The sequence below is a fragment of the Mustela nigripes genome, chromosome 11 (assembly GCF_022355385.1).
Source record: "Mustela nigripes isolate SB6536 chromosome 11, MUSNIG.SB6536, whole genome shotgun sequence".
NCBI classification, from domain to species: Eukaryota; Metazoa; Chordata; class Mammalia; order Carnivora; family Mustelidae; genus Mustela; species Mustela nigripes.
Window position 1 is genome coordinate 31,384,187 of NC_081567.1, and position 18,300 is coordinate 31,402,486.

Below are 18,300 nucleotides of genomic sequence, written 5' to 3' on the forward strand. Positions count from 1 at the left end.
GGCAGAGAGAGAGAGAGAGAAGGAAGCAGGCTCCCTGCTGAGCAGAGAGCCCGATGCGGGACACGATCCCAGGACCCTGAGATCATGACCTGAGCCGAAGGCAGCGGCTTAACCCACTGAGCCACCCAGGCGCCCTGAACAAACATTTTTGAGCATTCTTTTTTTTTTTAAGATTTTTATTTATTTATTTGACAGACCGATCACAAGTAGGCAGAGAGGCAGGCAGAGAGAAAGGAGAAAGCAGGCTCCCCTATGAGCAGAGAGCCTGATGTGGGACTCGATCCCAGGACCCTGGGATCATGACCTGAGGCGAAGGCAGAGGCTTAACCCACTGAGCCACCCAGGCGCCCCTTGAGCATTCTTTATCATAGACCATGGAATCCTCAGTAGAATGGTTAGCATGGTCCCAACCTTGAAGAGTGTCATCTAGGGAACTCTGTAGAAAAGACTGATGTTCCAGGAGGAATCAGTACTTTCCCAATGACTGAACGGGTTGTAGGGTGAAGGAAAATCGCATTTGCCTAGTGCTTAACAATTCACCAAATGCATAGCCGTTACTTCCTGCAGCCAGGGCGCAGCCACGCAGGAGAGACTGCTTCCTTCCGGGCAGGTGGGGAAATCAAAGGTTATTGAGAGACGCAGACTCATCCGACATTGGTAGAGATCTTGGGGCCTCCGTTTCCTTATTCTGAAAAAGTGAAGGACAGCGTTACACAAGCTACCAACTCCTTCGACACGATTTGTTTGGGTCCAGTGTTAAACTTAACAGAAACAAAGCAGGGATTTGCTCTATTTTTTTAAAACTGTCTCTTACTTTTGAGGTTATGACTCCATAGGCAAAGGGTGCACGGTGTGTCCCATGTTGGCTTTCGTGTTCTCTCTCTCTCTCTCCATGAAGTCCATCTCCCCTTTCTTATTTCTTACTGTGTGTGTCCTTCTGACTCACCTTCCCCATCTCTCTTTCTGACTCCCTCTTTTCTCGTTCTTTCTCTCTGTCCTCCTGTTTTGCTTGGTGCCTGTTTCCATCCGTATCTCTGTCTCCCTTCTTCTCTGCCTTTCTCTGTCTCACTAAGAAGGTTCTCAGTGAAAAAATAATATTAACCATCGGTCTTTTTTTTTTTTAAGATTTTATTTGACAGAGATCACAAGTAGGCAGAGAGGCAGGCAGAGAGAGGGGGGGAGCAGGCTCGCTGCTGAGCAGAGAACCCGATGTGGGGCTCGATCCCCGGACCCTGAGATCATGACCTGAGCCGAAAGCAGAGGCCCAATCATTGGTCTTTTCTAAACCCAGTTCACAGCGACTATTACCAGTGGACGTGATCGATGCAAATTAAACTGACAACAATTAAAAGCACACAGGGTGAAACTGGTTATTGACTAAAAATCCCTAGGTGACCCCAGTCTTCCTCAGCCAGTTGGGGTCTCTACACCGTTCTGACCCAGGAGAACGGAACGTGGTGGAAATAATAACCACGCAAGAAACTCCGAATGGCAGCAGCTATCAACTAGTAAATTTTGTTGTGGCCCTGACGCTGATCAGTGAGTCAGATCCTCATAAAATTCAAATACGAAGGAATCTGTCCCAGTGAACACGGTTTCCAAAAAATGCTGGACACTATTTAGGCCACGGGAGACATCGATTTAAGAATTAGCTTAGCTTAAGGGTGTTTGTGAAACAAAAACTAAAACCCCAAACGCATCCTTGTCCATGATTTTACGGCTGTGTCCACGAACTCGGAGTCCAAATGTGACTCCAGACCATTCTCCTACAGCCAGACTTAGGCCATCCCGTGCTGGCGGCAGGTACGGTCTCTGCGCACGCTGTCCCCTCCCCAGGCGGGCACTTCCTAAGGTTGTCATGCCTCAGTGGTACCCCTTATTGGGTCAGTGAATGCTCTCCACCCCTTAACAGCCTTGTACCTGGGGCCTGGTGGCAGGTCTACAGGGTCCCGGCTTCTGTGAGTGATGATGTCATACTTCCATCTTTACCCACCTAGCAGCCACCTCCCCACCCCCCTAGTCCCCGCGGGAGAGAGGTGTCAGTTCCCCGTCTTAAAGCTGAGAGAACCGAAACTCACAGAGGTCCCAGGACCGGAGCTCCTTCACGGAGCCGACAGAGTGACACGAGCCCCCTCCAGTGTTGCCCCATCGTGCTGATTGGTTTAAATTGCTGGCTGAAGCTGTTCCCTTCTCCACAAGGCTCTGATGGGACCTCGAAAACTATGTTCACTTATCATCAAAAAGAGATTTAATTTTCATAACACTTTAGACCATAGACACTTTAGACACAAGCGTGCGCGCGCGCACACACACGCACACGCACACGCACGCACGCACACATGCTCGTCCACACTCCAGTTTCATTAATTCATCAGAACAAGTCAGTGTCTTGTTAAAGGCTTCTTGAATGTTAATGAATGAATAATTAACTTTAACTATATAATTAGCCTTTAAATGTGCGGAGACCCCCCAGAGAGCATCTGAAAACATGCATAAGGAGATGATGAGCTAAAACCGGAAACTTTTGATTAGGAAATGTCAAGCTGCCCCAGGATACACGTCCCTTTCCCGTGAAGGGGGCCATGCCTGGACTCCAGGCCCCAGCCGGCCCTCATGCAGGGCGATGGCTGGTTCACCCTCAGACTGCCTTGGGGTTGTGAGTGAACTTTCAGGCCATCACACAGGTACACGAGAGACCAACTGAAGTGACAGGGTCAGACCGACACCGGGGAAAGCTGGTGCAGCTCGTGAGAGCTGTCGAAAACTCCAGCAAAAAACCGCGGGGTTAACGTCGCATGGGGCGCCCGTGACTCTGATTCCTCCATCCCCCGTACTTGGCTTCTCCGCACGTTTGCAGACAGATTTGATTTCCCCCTCTCCTGCTGAATTACTGTCGTTTTTAATCCTTTGCTTTCCTTGAGGACTGCCTGTGACAGGTGGCAGGGAGTGTGATGGCACCCACGGCACCTCCACGGCGCCCGCGGGGGGCTGTAGGCAGGTCTTGTCCCTGGCACAGCACAGCAGGGCACGGCTCCCTTTCCGTCTCTGGTTCTGTCCCAGCCCTGAGGCGGGGGAGCTGAGGTGTCCTCTCATTTGTCATGGATGTTTGGAGAGGAGAGTCCCCCTTCTGTGGGGAGCGGAGGCAGAGAAGGGGCCCGGGTAGGCCCTCTGTCCCCATCACTGCTCTCACAGCCCCCTCCTTTGAGCTTCCCCTGGCCCGTGGGAGAAGCTTTCAGCCAGGGACAGCCATGGGACACGGGCAGGAGCTGGGAAGCTGGGGACAAAGACGGTGTCCTCTTGAAAAGCAGGAGCAGGACACTCGGAGCAGAGAAGCAGAACCGGCTTCCTTAACCTGGGAGCCCTGAGCTTCCAGCCGACTGCTGTGAGCTCCGAGGCTCCCTCTCCTGCAGGGCCCTCCTGTCATCCCGGGTGCTGCAAACCGGGGTGGGAGGGGCCGTCTATTTCCGCACTGCAGCCCGAAGCATCCCTGTCTCTTGCGAGCTCAGCTCCAGGCCCCTGGATGCCTGTGGTCTGCATGGGACTTTCATTTCTCCTCCCTACCCTCCACCCTCAACAAGAAGCTATGGCTGTCTATGCCTCAGGGTCTCTTGAAGGCAGGTGTAGGATGTGCTGGGGGCAAGAGAAGGTCTCTGCAGGGGTGCCTCTGGACCGCCCAGGGCTGTGCATGCACCTGTTGGGAAGGAGACAAAGCTGAATGACCCATCAAAGCTCTTCAAACCCGGCGTCTCTGTTCTCATCCAGCCGCCTTCTTTCATTTCACTGGGCTTGACTTAGAGCTGTAACCCCCGGTCTGAATTTCCTAAGCAATAGACAGAGTTCCCTTTGTTTATCCCCATAAGCATCATGGACGTCATGGTCACAGCGGTCATGGCCACTGGCATCAGACTGTGGAAGTCCAGATATGACAGTGACCCCTATAAGCTCGGTGGTAGCGTTGCATCCCATGATCACTTGGTGACTCAGTTTCCTCATCCGGCGGTCGGGATGGCGGTGGCACAGCCAGTGGGATGAGATAATGGGTCACAGAGCATGCGTAGAACGTCGTGGCAAATGCCGTGAGCACTGCCATAAAATCTGAGCTCAGCAGACCGCGTCCGTGTGTTTTGAGCATTTGTTTCGTTCCAGGCTTGTGCTCACGTCTTACTTATATAACGTCTCTTCACCCCCTCTGAGGGCAGAGATGCTCTGCCCCACTTTGCAGAGAGAAGACGGGGGCTCAGAAACACAGGCTCCTTGCTCCAAGCCTTTGACCACAGAGCCCCCTGTTGAGGACACCAGGGCCCTCTGTGGAGGACATCAGCCAGTCTTAGTTTTTTCTTTAACGAGGGGGACATTGTTCTTCCAGTTGAAAAGAGCAGGTAGATCTTTTGGAGTCAGAGCGCGAGGAGACTCAGAGCCCTACCCCCCACCCCACCCCCCGAGCCTTCCCAGCTGCTATCTGCTTAAGGAGCCACTAGCCACGTGTGACCATTTATGTCAGAATCTAAATGAATGCGATGAAATAAAATTAAAACCTCAGTTCCCCCATTTGCACTAACCACATTTCAAGTGTGTGATAACCGTATTAGCATAGATACAGAGCATTTCTTCCAGAAAGCTCCGCGAGACGGAGTCTAGCAGTACAGAATTCAGAAGCCATACCGAGGACCTTCGGGCTGCCTCGTGGGGCCTCCTCTGCTCAGAGACAACATAGGAAAATATTTATAATAACAATTGTATGTCTCCCTACTGGACCCTCGTTTGGAAAGCACTGTGCAGCCAAGCCATGTCTATCAGAGGGTGCTGTGTAAGCCCCGGGATGTTTCTGAACATGCACTTGGAGCTCTCTACAATCATTGATGAGGGAGAGAAACCCCTATCCCATGGCCCCGAGGTTTTCCGTCATGAACTGTCCTCATTTTGGTTCTGATGCGGCCCCAAGACCAGAGTCAGCCCATGGAGGGCTGACGCACTAGTGGCGCTTCCTGGCCACCAGCCCACCCCAGGCACACCTGTGTAATTGCTTCACTCGTGTCTTTGGTGACGGCCTTCCTCACCTTTGTAAACTTGGCTCCCGGAGAAAACTTGCTTTTTTCTTTCAGCTCATCTGGCTGTATCTCAGCTCACGTGTATTTTGTCAGGAGATATGGTAATGATGTGCAGAAATCAGCGCCTGGCTGTAGATACGGACGTAAGGCAGGGCTGGGCAGTGCTGGTGCCGTTGTGGGCGCAGGTTTAGAATTCCATCCCAGAAATGCCTCCGTGGCTGGTGGGTTGACGGGAGAGGGAAAGGTCTCTGTGCACGTGTTCATGTGTATTAGTTTATTTTTTTGAGGAACGAGGAGAAGGGAGTGGAAAGGTCTCTGTAAACCCAGACTCCCAGCATCTCCCTAGCAACGTGGATACGTTGAGGTACTGATGTTGCAAGTACCTAAGCTTCAGACCATCCGTGCCCCGAAGTCTTTGGGAAACAAAGAGCCTCAGTTTCCCTGTGGATAGTCACAGAAGGTGACTGCTGGCTTGCGATATCCGAGTTGCACAGCTGGGTGAGATTCGCAGTGGGCCCGCGGTGATCACTTCATCACCCAGATGATGATGAAGTTGCCATTCGAGAGAAGGAAGGGACTTTTCCCGAGGTCCCACCATCGTCCAGATCTAGAGTAGAAACCAGATCCCCTCTACCCGCTCCCCCAACTGCTCCTGTCACGCAGGCCCCGCCGTCATGCACAAACTGCTTTCAGCTCCCCATTCCGCATTTCCACGGCTCCCGGCGTTGCTGGCTGTCCAGAAGGCTGTTGTCCATTCTGGTTTACCAGCACCATTCAGGAGGTTTCGTTTCCTTCCCCTTCCGCCTGGACGATCTGATCTCCTTTTAATACTCTCCCAGGATAACCCCAAGCCTCCAGGGCTCCGGCCTCGGGAGAAAGGCTGCAGAGGCTCTGTGTTGGTGAGATGGGCCTTGGAGTCTTGTCCCACCTCTCACCATCACAGACACAAAAAATGAAAATGACGCATGTAGCCATAAACATTCCAAATAGTTTTGTTCCCATCGGGAGGCCTTCGGCAGCTGTCTCCGAAAGGATGCAACATTTTACCTCCTCTCCCTGCCACTTACATTTTTCTTCGCTTCGCTGTTTTATGTGTTCTTGTTAAAGAAAGCAAAGCTGTAACGTTGAGAAAGTACCAGGACACTGAGTAATCTCCGTTTTAGCTTTCCTGCCTCCTTTAGGTCGTCCGCACCCTGTCCCTACCTAGCTCGGAGCCATCCATCCCCACGTGCCAGGATGATCACTTTAGCCTTTCGAAATAACTCTGGAGGTTGGAAGCAGTACTCAGGCCCACTGATAGTGACCTTGGTCATGACTGAGTCACAGCCATGCCTTCAGGGGATGATTTGATGCTTGCCTTTTGGGCGTGAGGACCGGGAAAGGCCATGCGGGACTTCTGAGATCGTAACGCTCGATGCCTTATTCTGCATGGTGATTTCCAGGACGCACACATGTGTAAGAATTTATCCCACACTTTATTACACACACATAATACATAAATAAAAAATAAACACATCAACAAAGTGGGGAGAAAACCACTCTGTTTCTGGACATGGACGACATTCACTGTGTGTGGTCTGGAACAAGCAGAGAAGGCTTGGGGGATTGAAACAAGGACTTGGTGTGGCCCACGGGCCCGTGTGTGTTTGTAAATAACCTCTTAGGGGCACAGAGCTCAGTTCATTCATTCATGGGTTCTTGGGGGCTGCGTCTGTGCTCTGTATGCATTTCCTAGGTCTATAGTAATAAACTACCACAATCGGGGGAGGCTTATGCAATGGAAATTTCCAGTCTCGTGGTTCTGGAGGCTGGGAGTCTGAGAGGAAGGTAACAGCAGGGCTCTGCATGCTGGGAAGGCACGAGGGCAGCCTCTGTTCCGGTCTAGTCTCGCAGCTTCCGGTAGTTGCTTGGCTGGTGGCCATGTGAAGTCCAGCCTTCACGGTGGTAGTGGTCTCCCTGCGTTGTGTCCATCCGTGGTCAAGTCTCCCTTTTTTTTCATCATAAAAAATGAGAACATCAGTCACATTGGGTTGGAGACCCCTCCCCCCGTGTGACCTCACGTTCGCTAATGACATCTGCAGTGACCCGATCTCCAAATAAAATCCTATTCTGAGGGGCCGGGGGCTAGGGCTGCAACACCTGAATCTGGGCTGACCCAGCAGCAGAGCAGAGGAGCTGTGATACAGACCGTATGGCCCACAGAGTTTATACGATTCTCTTGTCCTTACGGAAAAAGTGTGCCAACCCCAGTTCTAAAAGGGGTGTGTGTGTTGTGCACGCGTGCGTGAATAAGAAACTTGGAAGGCTCTTCCCCGGTGTGTTAGCAGAGATTGCCTCTGAATTATGGAATTATGAGGCAATTTAAATTTTAATTGTGGTTTTGATATGTTCCATATTATTTGGGTTTCTAAAATTATGATGTAGTATTTCTTGTAATGTAAGTCGATCGTAAACATGTTTCCGTTGGGAGAAGGACATCATTCCTCTGCGCTCACTCTCTCTTCCCGCACCCTCCACCAAACTCGCCTGTACCTTTATTTTGGTCTGATGCAAACCTTTCTAAGTAGGCCGCCGTCCTCCACTGTTGGGAGTGCTAAGGGCAAACACGGAGCAGACCAGCAAACTCAACTGTTTACTCACTTGGGCATTAGGATTCTTCATGTCTTTATTTAGCTGCCTCTTGCAACTTGGAGAGAAAAGGTTCTGGCTTTTATCTCGTCATTAAAAATAGATCCTTTGATGACGAGGGCATGGGACGGCCATGAGTCACCCTGTAAAAGTGTGAAAGAAAGTGTGTGGTTCTAGATCGGGCCTCGGGAGCTGGGCCCCAAAATGGTACCCTGCTGTCCACCTGACTCCCTATTTTTTTCTTTTTTTTTTTTTTTTGGTCATTGCAGGAAACTGGATGCTTTCATCTACGATGCGGCGGTCTTGAATTACAAGGCTGGCAGGGATGAAGGCTGTAAGCTCGTGACCATCGGCAGTGGGTACATCTTTGCCACCACTGGTTACGGAATCGCCCTCCAGAAGGGCTCGCCTTGGAAGAGGCAGATTGACCTGGCCCTGCTCCAGTTTGTGGGTGATGGTAAGCCCGCGGGGGACCCCCGCTGACTTCCAGGGGACCCGACACCCTTGCACTCTCTCTCGATTTTCCACGGGTCTTCGTGTCCTGCCTTGACTCACTATTTATTGGGTGCCTCTCACGTGATACCATGGTTTTTTAGGCTGCTTATAATGGAGACCAATTTTAGACAACGAAGTTTTCAAAAGAAACTTATTTTAAGGATGCAGAAGTGTCTATCTCAGTGAATTTAGGAAGCGTTGAGCAGATAGGTTTAGGAGAAAAATCAGGAGCGGGAGCAATCCTTGGGGCTTGACAGCAGCAATGCGCAGGTCCTGTCCTAGAGCAGCAGTTCTCAGCAGTGGCCGTTTTGTCCCCAGGGGGGCACTTGGCTCTGTCTGGAGACACCTTCAATTATCATGCTTGGGAGGCTGTTTGCTACCGGCATTGGGTAGGGAGAGGTCAGGGATGCTGGCCAACATCTTTTAATGCCCAGGACGGCCCCCTTATCTCAAAACACAGAATTCTCTGACCCCCCGGTGTTGGTAGCCCTGGGGTAGAGAAATCATGACGTCACACGACTAGGCTCCGGTCCTAAACTCTGTTCTCTAAGTTCTAAATTTCAAATTCCAGTAGGACGGTTCCTGATGCCTTGTGAACCAAAGACTCTTTCCTGGACCTGTCAGGAGTGAAGGAGAGGCGATCTCTAGAAAAGGAATATGAGCAGGAATCCCGTGGCTTTCCACTACAGTCTGCCTGCTTCTCCTGCCACAAGAGCATTTCCACCCCCACGGGTCTTCTAGTTTGTGGGGACTATGGCGTTTATGGATCGGTATTGGGGATAGGGCAGACTATGTCTCCAGCACCATTGCCCTCCAGTTCCTAGTTGATCTCAGTGCCTGGAGTTCCATGACGTGGTGTTCAGGCTCCTGTCCTGGCTCGAATGGCCTGTTGGTTTCCCTCCGAATTGCCGACACTGAGGCAGGAAAAGCAAAGCCAGCACAGATGGTAGGTTAACCCTGAGAACGTGAGTAAGTGTGAGTGGGCTACCAAAGCTCAAGCCCAGGGCAGACGCTGCATTCAAGGACAGCTGGAGGTCACATTCAGAGATGGTTGCCCAATAGGCCGTCCCTCCTGGAGCCCGGAGAGGAGATCCGGCAGCTGCTGCGGTCGGATGCAACACTGAAAGGCCCAGACGTTCCTGTACAGTGTGGTAGGAATTTGAACGAGGTGCATATTTCCTTGCAACTTTTCCTTCTCTCTCAGCTCCCAGAATGAAGCCCTTGATGCTCAGAGTGCCATCAAAACATCTAAATGTGTTTTATATTTAACTCCCAAATAAGAACATCTGATCCTCCGAACTCCCCACAGGGCATTTGTACCTTCTTCTGATCCTGAGCCATGTTCTCTGTTGTGTAAGAGTGATTTGTGGCTGCGTCGGTCAGCTCTGGCTGTGAAATCTGAGAGGCGTACCCCACTAGGCGTTTATTTTGCTTGTGGGAGGGCAGGTGGTGTGGAGGAGCTGTGTGTCAGGCTGCGGTGGCCTTGGTGGCTCTGGGCCCCGCTGTGCCCCTGGGGATCCAGTGCGCTGTCTGCTCCGTATGCGTTTATTCTGGGGCTCAGGCCCAAAGGGCAGGAGCTTCCTGGGAGAAGTTCTTTTCTTGCCTGTGTCCCAGGCACAGAGGAGGAGACCCAACTGTACGTGTGCGTTTCGAATCTCTGCTTTGCCGAGGTCACATCTCCCAACACCCTTCTGGCTAAAGCAAGTCAGATGGCCCAGCCCAGGGTCAAGAGATCAGAGTGTGCTCTGCCTTTTATGGGAGGGGTTTGGAGTTAAAGGACAAGGGGTGTGGACACCGCGAGGGGCTAAGAGTTGGGACCATTTCCTCCACCTGCCAGGCTGGTTGCCCAAGTCCCGTTGAACTAGTCAACGAATGAGAGTCTTGTTTCCATCAGTAGGTATCACAAAATCCTGAACTTGTCCTGATCTGATAACCGGCCGTTAAAGGACTGAGTGCAAAAACACATGTTCGGATGAACAGGGGGGTCGAGAGAGATTTCATTTGACAGGACAATTTTAAACATGGTGGACAGCTGTCAAATAAGTGAGTTCTAACTCTCCTCCTCCTGGGGCTCCTGGCTCTTATTCTGACAGCATCTGCTCGGGAACAGCAACATATTTAGGGAGAAGGATAGGCCAGTCCCCATACTGGATATATTACTGGGATTCTTTATTATTCGTAATAACTTTATGAAGTGCAGTGTTGCTTCTGCACATTTTACAGAGGAGGAAACGGAAGCGCAGAGGGCTTGCTAGTAAATGGCAGAGCCTCTCCTGCAGGGGCCTTACTCTGGAAGTGGGTCAATTATGTAAAACTGCTTCAATTAATTCCCTAGGTTGCCTATGGAAGTTGGCTACATAGATCCTCTAGGAAGGAGTAATTTAGTGTCTATCTGAACTAAATCTATTGTCCCACTGAGAGATACGTCTATGAAGGGGGTAATCTTTCTTAGCCTCTGTTGACTTACTGGTAAATGAGCGTATGCAGAAATAGTTACCTGATAAGGTTCGTGCCAGGATGAAATGAGAGGATACATGGAAAGAGCTGAGCTAAGCACAGCAACTGAAAATAGAAACGGTTTAATAAATGTTGGCTATGACGGTCATCTCCCATCATCGTTAGCATGACCATCACCATCATTATCATCGTGGCATGATCACCAACACTATCACCATCATCACCATTAATACCACCATCAGCATCACCATCATCACCACTATCATCATCATCACCACCATTACCACCAGCATCGTCTTGGCCAACATCTTCATCACCATCATCACCACTACCATCATCACCACCACCATCAACATCAACATCATTATCACCAGTACCATTAGCACCAGTTCCATCATCTCCACCATCTCTACCATTATTATCACCATCTTCATCAACATCACCGCCATCACCATCAACATCACCAGCACCATCAGCACCACTACCATCACCACCATCACTACCATTATCACCATCTTCATCATCACTACCATCTTCATCATCACCATTATCATCACCATCACTGTGATCACCATCATCATCACCAGCATCATCAGCATCACCACCATCGTGATCACCATCTTCATCGTGATCACCAGCACCACCACCATCACCACCATCACTACCACCACCACCATCTCCATCTTTATCACCAGCACCATCATCACCACCACCATCATCACTGCCATCATTATCACCATTTTCAGCAGTAGCAGCATCACCATCACCATCATCATCACCTCCGTCTTCATCGTTACCATTCTCCACCTCAACCTCGTCATTGTTCAACCACAACTCCAGTGTTCAGCAGAGCCTACTTAGTGTTGTGTTGGTGATAAAAGTATCATGGAAACAAGCTTTATTTTGCTGGGCAGAATTTTTATTTGCCTCTTTGTGGCAAATAAAAAAATACAAAGTAAAGGCCCCCGATAGTCCAGAAGTGCGTTCCTTGTACTAGCAGAGCACCTAGATTCTTACACATATCTTCAGCACTCGCTCATTGCTTCCCTGGTCGCACTGTAGGGATTGGGAGACATGTCTTCTCAGCTTCATCTTTAGAAACCATCTGGAAGCAAAGACTTGGGAGAGAAAATGACGTTGCTCCAGGGGGCATCTTAAGTTAATCTTTCCGGAAAGCCATGTCCAATTCTGAATGTCTCTCTAGGAGTAAATACATGAATTAATACAGCTGCATCAATATTTCACTTATCTTACGCAGCTTCAGCAGGATTAATTATGCTCTAAAATTAGACCTGTAAAAAGCACAGTGCTAAGCAGTACCTCATTATTATTCATCCTCCAGAATGGAGTGTTTATCTCTTGTTATAGAGTAGCTTTGGTGGACGATTACGAGTCTAATGAGTGTCAAAAGTGTAAAAAATTTTCCTAATGAGCTGTGTAAATATAACCTTTAAGTGGAGTGTTTGGTTATGGGAGGAACCTCTTACATGAAGCCCGCCAGGCATTTCCCTAGGAAAAGGACTGGTGATTTCCCTTAAGAGGCACACAGGATCCCAGTAAGACCTGACCTTACCTTTTCCTAACTGTTGTGTCCTTTCTGAGACCATGGAGGGCACTGTGGGGATCTCTGGTTCTCAGTACCTCAGTAACCACACTCATGGATACTCTTCAGCATTGAGTGTCAGAATCCAGTATTTACTGAGAAACATACTTTTCTAGGCACTGATGTTCCAAGAGGGGGATGTCGTGGTCTTTTTACTCTCTCCTTCAAGGAATTTGCAGTCCTGTTGGTTGGCAATGTATGACCTTTAAATAGCTCATCTCAAAATAACATATTTATAATAATTTATATATATGAATTCGTATATACATACAAATAGATATTCTTAGGTGTCTTGGGTAGGTGAGAGAGGAGTCCAAAAGAAATATGCGATATAGGGAGTTTTAATGGAAAGAGAAAAGGCAGAGTAGGTCTCCTCTCTGCCTGCCTCGCTGCCTACTTGTGATCTCTGTCAAGTAAATAAATAAAATCTTTTTTTAAAAAAAGGAAGAAACGTGGGATATAGGGGGTTTTAATGGAAGATGAAAAGGCAGAACAGCTCATGAGGAAAATGATAGTAAGAGTTCAATGGAAAAGAGACTGGGCTAGAGTTCGTATGGCATCATTCATTCATTCATCCAGAAACCAGCCAATCTATCTTGAGTACCGGGTATGTCCTGGGCACCTAAGAGGTGACACTTGATGAAGAACACAGAGATGAGTCAGTCTGGGACCTAAAAAAAATGGCATTTCTGGCTTCAGAGGAGAGGTTAAATGAGATCTGTTAGGTCCCATCAATCTCAAGGATTTTGTAGTTTTTTAAAAATGTGATCCCGGGGGGCGCCTGGGTGGCTCAGTGGGTTAAGCCGCTGCCTTCGGCTCAGGTCATGATCTCAGGGTCCTGGGATCGAGTCCCGCATCGGGCTCTCTGCTCAGCAGGGAGCCTGCTTCCTCCTCTCTCTGCCTGCCTCTCTGCCTACTTGTAATCTCTCTCTGTCAAATAAATAAATCTTTAAAAAAAAAAATGTGATCCTGGGATTTGAAGAGACAGAAGAAAGATCATAGAGGTTAAAGCCCTTTTGGTGTGTAGAGGCCAGCAAAAAGATACTGAGAACAAGGTTGTATAATAACATTCAGCATCAAGTGATGCTGAGGAAAAGGAAGGAAACCATTGCTTTTGTACCCATACTCAATGGCCCGGCATGATGCCAAGTAACTCATAAATGTTCTTAGCAACACCTTCGTACGGTATTCTGGGGTACATCTTACTGTCTCCATGTTGCAGAGCAGAAAAATGAGGTTCCATTGGGTTAAGTGAGCTACAGCAGAGCTTTCACAAACTTTGGTATAAACGGAGGGGATCGTGTCCACCGCCAGCTTCTGTTCCAGTCCCTCTGGAGTGGGGGAGCCCAAGTTTCTGCATTTCTCCCATCCAAGTACTAACCAGGCCCGACCCTGCTTAGTTTCTGAGATCAGAGGAGATCGGGCGTGTTCAGGGTAGTACGGCCGTAGAAGAGTTTCTGCATTTCTAACAAGCTCTAGGGGATGCTGAAGCTGCCAGTCTACGGATGTCACCCTGTATGGGTATTTTTTTTTTTAAGGTTTTATTTATTTGACAGAGACCACAAGTAGGCAGAGAGAGAGAGGAGGAAGCAGGCTTCCTGCTGAGCAGAGAGCCCGACACGGGGCTCTGTCCCAGGACCCTGAGATCATGAGCCAAAGGCAGAGGCTTAACCCACTGACCCACCCAGGTGCCCCCTTGTATGGGTTTTTACAGCTCACGTAACGCCAGTTCTGATCGTCTTTCCATTAAACCATGCTCTGGGGAAAAAAAGTCTTGGTTGCTAGTGGCCAGATCACCTTAGCTATAAATAATACGCTCTAGCCCTGAGAGGCATTTAATCTTCTTCTTTGTACTCTGCCCGGTTTTCGTGGTTGTTGGTTTATTTTTAAACACAGAAATACATTACTTGCCCCTGGTAGCTCATCTGAATTCACGGAACAAATCCAATCAAATGTATGTATGTATCATATATCTTTATAACGTACCATACGCCCGCATTCTGCTGCTAACGTCGTAGGAATAGGGCGACTCGCCCAAACCCTCTTGCCGAGACGCGCCCCGTTCAAAACTAGTTAGTGACCCCGGTTATATCCTGTTTGAGTAGTATGACAGCATATGCGAAATATCTGAAAGATACCATATATGTCATTTCAGCTGGATAGGTCCCTGGGGGCCCCTCTGGCCATTTGCACTGCAACTTTGCATGTAATTGTTGTAAAGACTCACCCAGATCGATAACACAGTGGACGGGACCACTCTGCAGCTCTGCTCTTGTACGTATAAGGCCCTTTCTGCAGTAGGACTCAAGGACTTTGGAAACCACGGCTCCAGGATTAGCAACGCTTATGCTCACCGATCGTGGAGCGGGGCGTGCTGGAGGGGAGTCCGTGGAGAAGCCCACTCCCTGCTTCCAAGTGGGTCAGTGTGAACTGTTCCTGATTGCTTTGTTGGCTGCCATGTCTCCCTGGAGCAAGCAGGACGGCTGGGCTGGTGAGGGACCCCACGCTGCCGGCCAGAGTAGAGTGATTACAGAAGTTCTGTGTATCTCATTAGAATTCTCATAAATTGCTTGGAGCTGCTGCATGGGTTGCTAATATCTTCCTCCCTGCCTTAAGCTTAATATCTTCGGGCTCGTGTCTGAGTCTCGGGGAGAACTGGACACCCCCGCAGCTTGGGTGGTGATGACCGCCTGTGCCCCCACTCTGAGGGTGGGCTCATCCCTAAGTGGACTTCGCAGCCTATCTTCTTAGGCTGGCTTAGGAATGCATGGGTAGCACTGGTCAAGGAGCTCACTGGGGGGTGGGGGTGGGGCGCTCCTAAATGTTTCCCCTCATTCAGCTTTCTATATTGTCGGCAATTCCACCGTTTGAAGTTTTCTCAGAGGAGCAAGATAAGCCTGGAATCTTCCATGCAACTCCCTTTAGAAATGAAATTCCTGGGCCCCTGGGTGGCTCCGTCGGTTAAGCATCTAACTCTTGGTTTTGGCTCAGGTCGTCATCTCAGGGTCGTGACATCGCACCGCACATGGGGCTCTGCACTGGACATAGATCTGTTAAAAAATCTCTTTAAAAAAAAAAAAAAGAAAGAAAGAAAAAATTCCTTCTCCTAAGCCCTTTTCCCGATTTGGTACTGGACCTATCCTTCAGTCTGTGCATCTCCCTTTAAGATTCCTTAAAGACCACAGCTCTAAAGTAGGTAACGTTTATCAGCTGTAAACCCTTTCAGCTCCGAGCTCGGTGCTCTGTGGCCTTCAGCAAAGCAAGGCCAGTGGAGGGGCGAGATGGAAGGTTCTGCAGAGTCCTATCTGCATGATCTCAGGCGAATTAATTTCTCTGAATTCCAGTTTTCTGATCCCTACATCGGAGTGGTTTGGGGATGAAACGTGGAAACGAACGCGGAGAGACGAGCCCAGTGTTGAGCACGTGTTCGATGCCTGCTCACGGCCGGCCTCCCCAGCGAGGGGCACTGCGTTCTCAGTCCCTGGAGGGCAGACACTGTCAGGCCTATTTTTGTTGCCTTTTGTCTCCCATAGGAGTCGCAGCCGAGCTTGGCACACAGTAGGTGCTCACAGGGAACTCACTGATGAGCGAACAAGCAGGCGCCGCCTTCCACGGTTTACTCTGCCTGCTCCTGTGGCCCAACATCGGTTTTGCCTTGTCTGGGTAACACGATGTTCTAGGAGGGATAGAACCAGCAGGAAAATACGGTTCCTGGCTTTTAGCATTGAAATGACTCATAAATGGTTCCCCAGTTTGTGGTCTCCGCGTCAAGCGGGGTAAACAGGAAAACCAGTGTTTTCCTCCACGTTTAGCAAAGTGTGGCCCCAGCGCGGGATCTGACCACTGCCTGGTTTTTTGAAAATAATGTTTTATTGGAACATAGCCATGTCCGTCCACTCGGGAACTGCCCAGGGCCGCGGTCACCCCGCACGGGCAGCGTCCAGTTGCCGCAAGTGCCCCCGAATTTTGCAGTCTGGCCCTTCCTTGAAAAAGCATGATGGCCTCTGGTCTGAGGCTATCTGGGGGAGACCAGAAGGGGCAGAGCAGACTTGAAACTCGGGGTTGTCCCGTTCTCCTAAGGGAAGGGGCGAGTGGGGGAGGAGGAGGCGGCGGCCCAGGGGAGCAGTGCAGAGCAGACTCGGAGGGAGGTGTGTGCGGGCGACAGGGCAGGCGGGACTCAGCCTGGGCGGCTACAGAGCACGCCACCCTGGTTCCTCAGAGCAGCAGAAACTAGAAAAGCCTCAGAGGCAGCGACCGCCCCGTCTCCGTGCTGCAGCGAGGCAGGGACCAGGGGCTGACTCACTCCTGCCTCGGAGGCCTCCTCATCTGTCTCCTGCTGGTTTCTCTGCCGGCAGTTCTTCGTGACATAGGTCCCCGTGTCCTCGGATGACTCAGCAGCACCCTATTGCAACCAGCAGCCTTGGCCCATTTAAAGAGATAAACACCAGAATAAGGAGGAGGGTGGTGGGCTGGGGCGAGAGGAGGTGCCGAGGACCGGAGAGCCCCCGGTGCCCCGAAGAGATGGTTTACGTTTCTCTAAACGGATCCGCCACCTGCTCACTATTATTGTTATAGGCGTTCGTAACGAGAGGTAACGCTTACCGAGGGAGAACTGTGGGTCCCAGAATAGCTTCGGTCTTCCTACATATTAATTTCATTCGGTGCTTGCAGTGGTTACATGGCATGATCATTAACCGCTGCGTGCAGCTGAGGAAACTGAGTCACGGGCAGGTTAAGTCATGTGTCCAGGCTCCTAAGGGGCACGTCTGAGATTGGGATGTAGACAGATGGGCCCCAGGGCCTTTGCTTTAACCATGATGCAGTACTGCTTCCCGTTTGCTGTAACTCTTAGAGACGTCTCTCCGTCTCTACCTGGAAAGGGTCAAAGCTGTGACTGAAATGCAGATTAATCAGAATCCAGACTCAGTGTCCGTTCCTCTGTCGCTGGAGGAACAGCGTTGGTCCCCTGCGCGTCATACTGGGCAGAATAACTTGGCGACAGAGGGTGGGAGATCAAGTGACCTATGCTTTTTTCCCATTTTTCCATGGAGAAGGAGACTTGTCCATGCCCCAGGCCCTGGCATCAGGGGAACAGGCCCAGCCTCATTTTTGAGCTCATTCAGCCCTGGCAGTTTGGGGAAAACTCAGGACCCAGAAGCCAGAGATGAGAAGGAACGAAACAAGGGCAGAATGTAATTAAGAGGAGTCAGATGTTTGGCCCGGATACAGGCTCGCAGAGCGGCCTCTCCAGGTTCACAAAGACCCATCCCGGCTGCCAGAATTGCCTGCTCCCCACAGAGCTCCTCCGAGCTGCATAATCCCTGGCATTTCAGAAAGTTACTGTTCCTTGCTAAATGGGTTTTAATCAAATTGAGACTTCAAAGGCAGACCTCACAGTTTGGGCTGAGCCCGGCTACCTACTGTATAAATCACAGACTTTCTGGCCAAGTGAGCAAGACCAGACGCCATTGACAGAGGCCCCCGATTTATTAACTCACTTGTTCGTTCATTCATTCACCCTGCCTCTAGACATTCACGCAACAAAAAGTAACTCGGCAGCTTCTAAGCTCCAGGTGGGGGAAAGTAAAAATGACGAGAAGCTCTGTTGCCCTTAATGGTTCCTTTCCCTGCAAAGGGCCGCGACTCGTCTGTGTCCATCAGACTCGCTTGGAGAGCCTGTTGAAAGTCCAGATCCCTGCTTTTCACCCCATGGGGTCTTTTTTAACACTCTGGAATCCCTAATGGCCAGTAAGATTTAAGAAGCACTCCCTAGACTAACGCTGTTTAGCACTTAGACGCGTTATTCTCTGACTGCCAAGCACAGGACACGGAGGCCAGTGGCCAACAGGTCACTTGTCTGGGCTCCGTGAAACTAGACCTTCGGAGGTTGAGAAAACACAAGAAGTAAATCGTGTGGAACGTGTAAGCGTCAGCTGATCAGCACACGGTGGTCCACAGTGACCACAGCGAGGGTCGCTGGAGACGCTCTGAGTGCATGACTTTGACAGGCAGCCCAACCCCCCTTCCACCCAGCCCGGCACCTTGGACGCTGTACCACAGGGGGCTGGT

At 50.2% G+C, this 18,300-nt stretch overlaps 1 protein-coding gene across 1 annotated transcript in view; it reads left to right on the top strand.

The window, feature by feature from the left end:
* GRIN2A (glutamate ionotropic receptor NMDA type subunit 2A) overlaps positions 1-18,300 on the top strand; it is a 374,525-nt gene that overhangs the window by 327,606 nt on the left and 28,619 nt on the right. Inside the window, exon 12 of the mRNA XM_059415335.1 lies at positions 7,946-8,133. Within this exon, the coding sequence (XP_059271318.1) occupies positions 7,946-8,133 (188 nt within the window). The remainder of the gene's footprint in view (positions 1-7,945; positions 8,134-18,300) is intronic.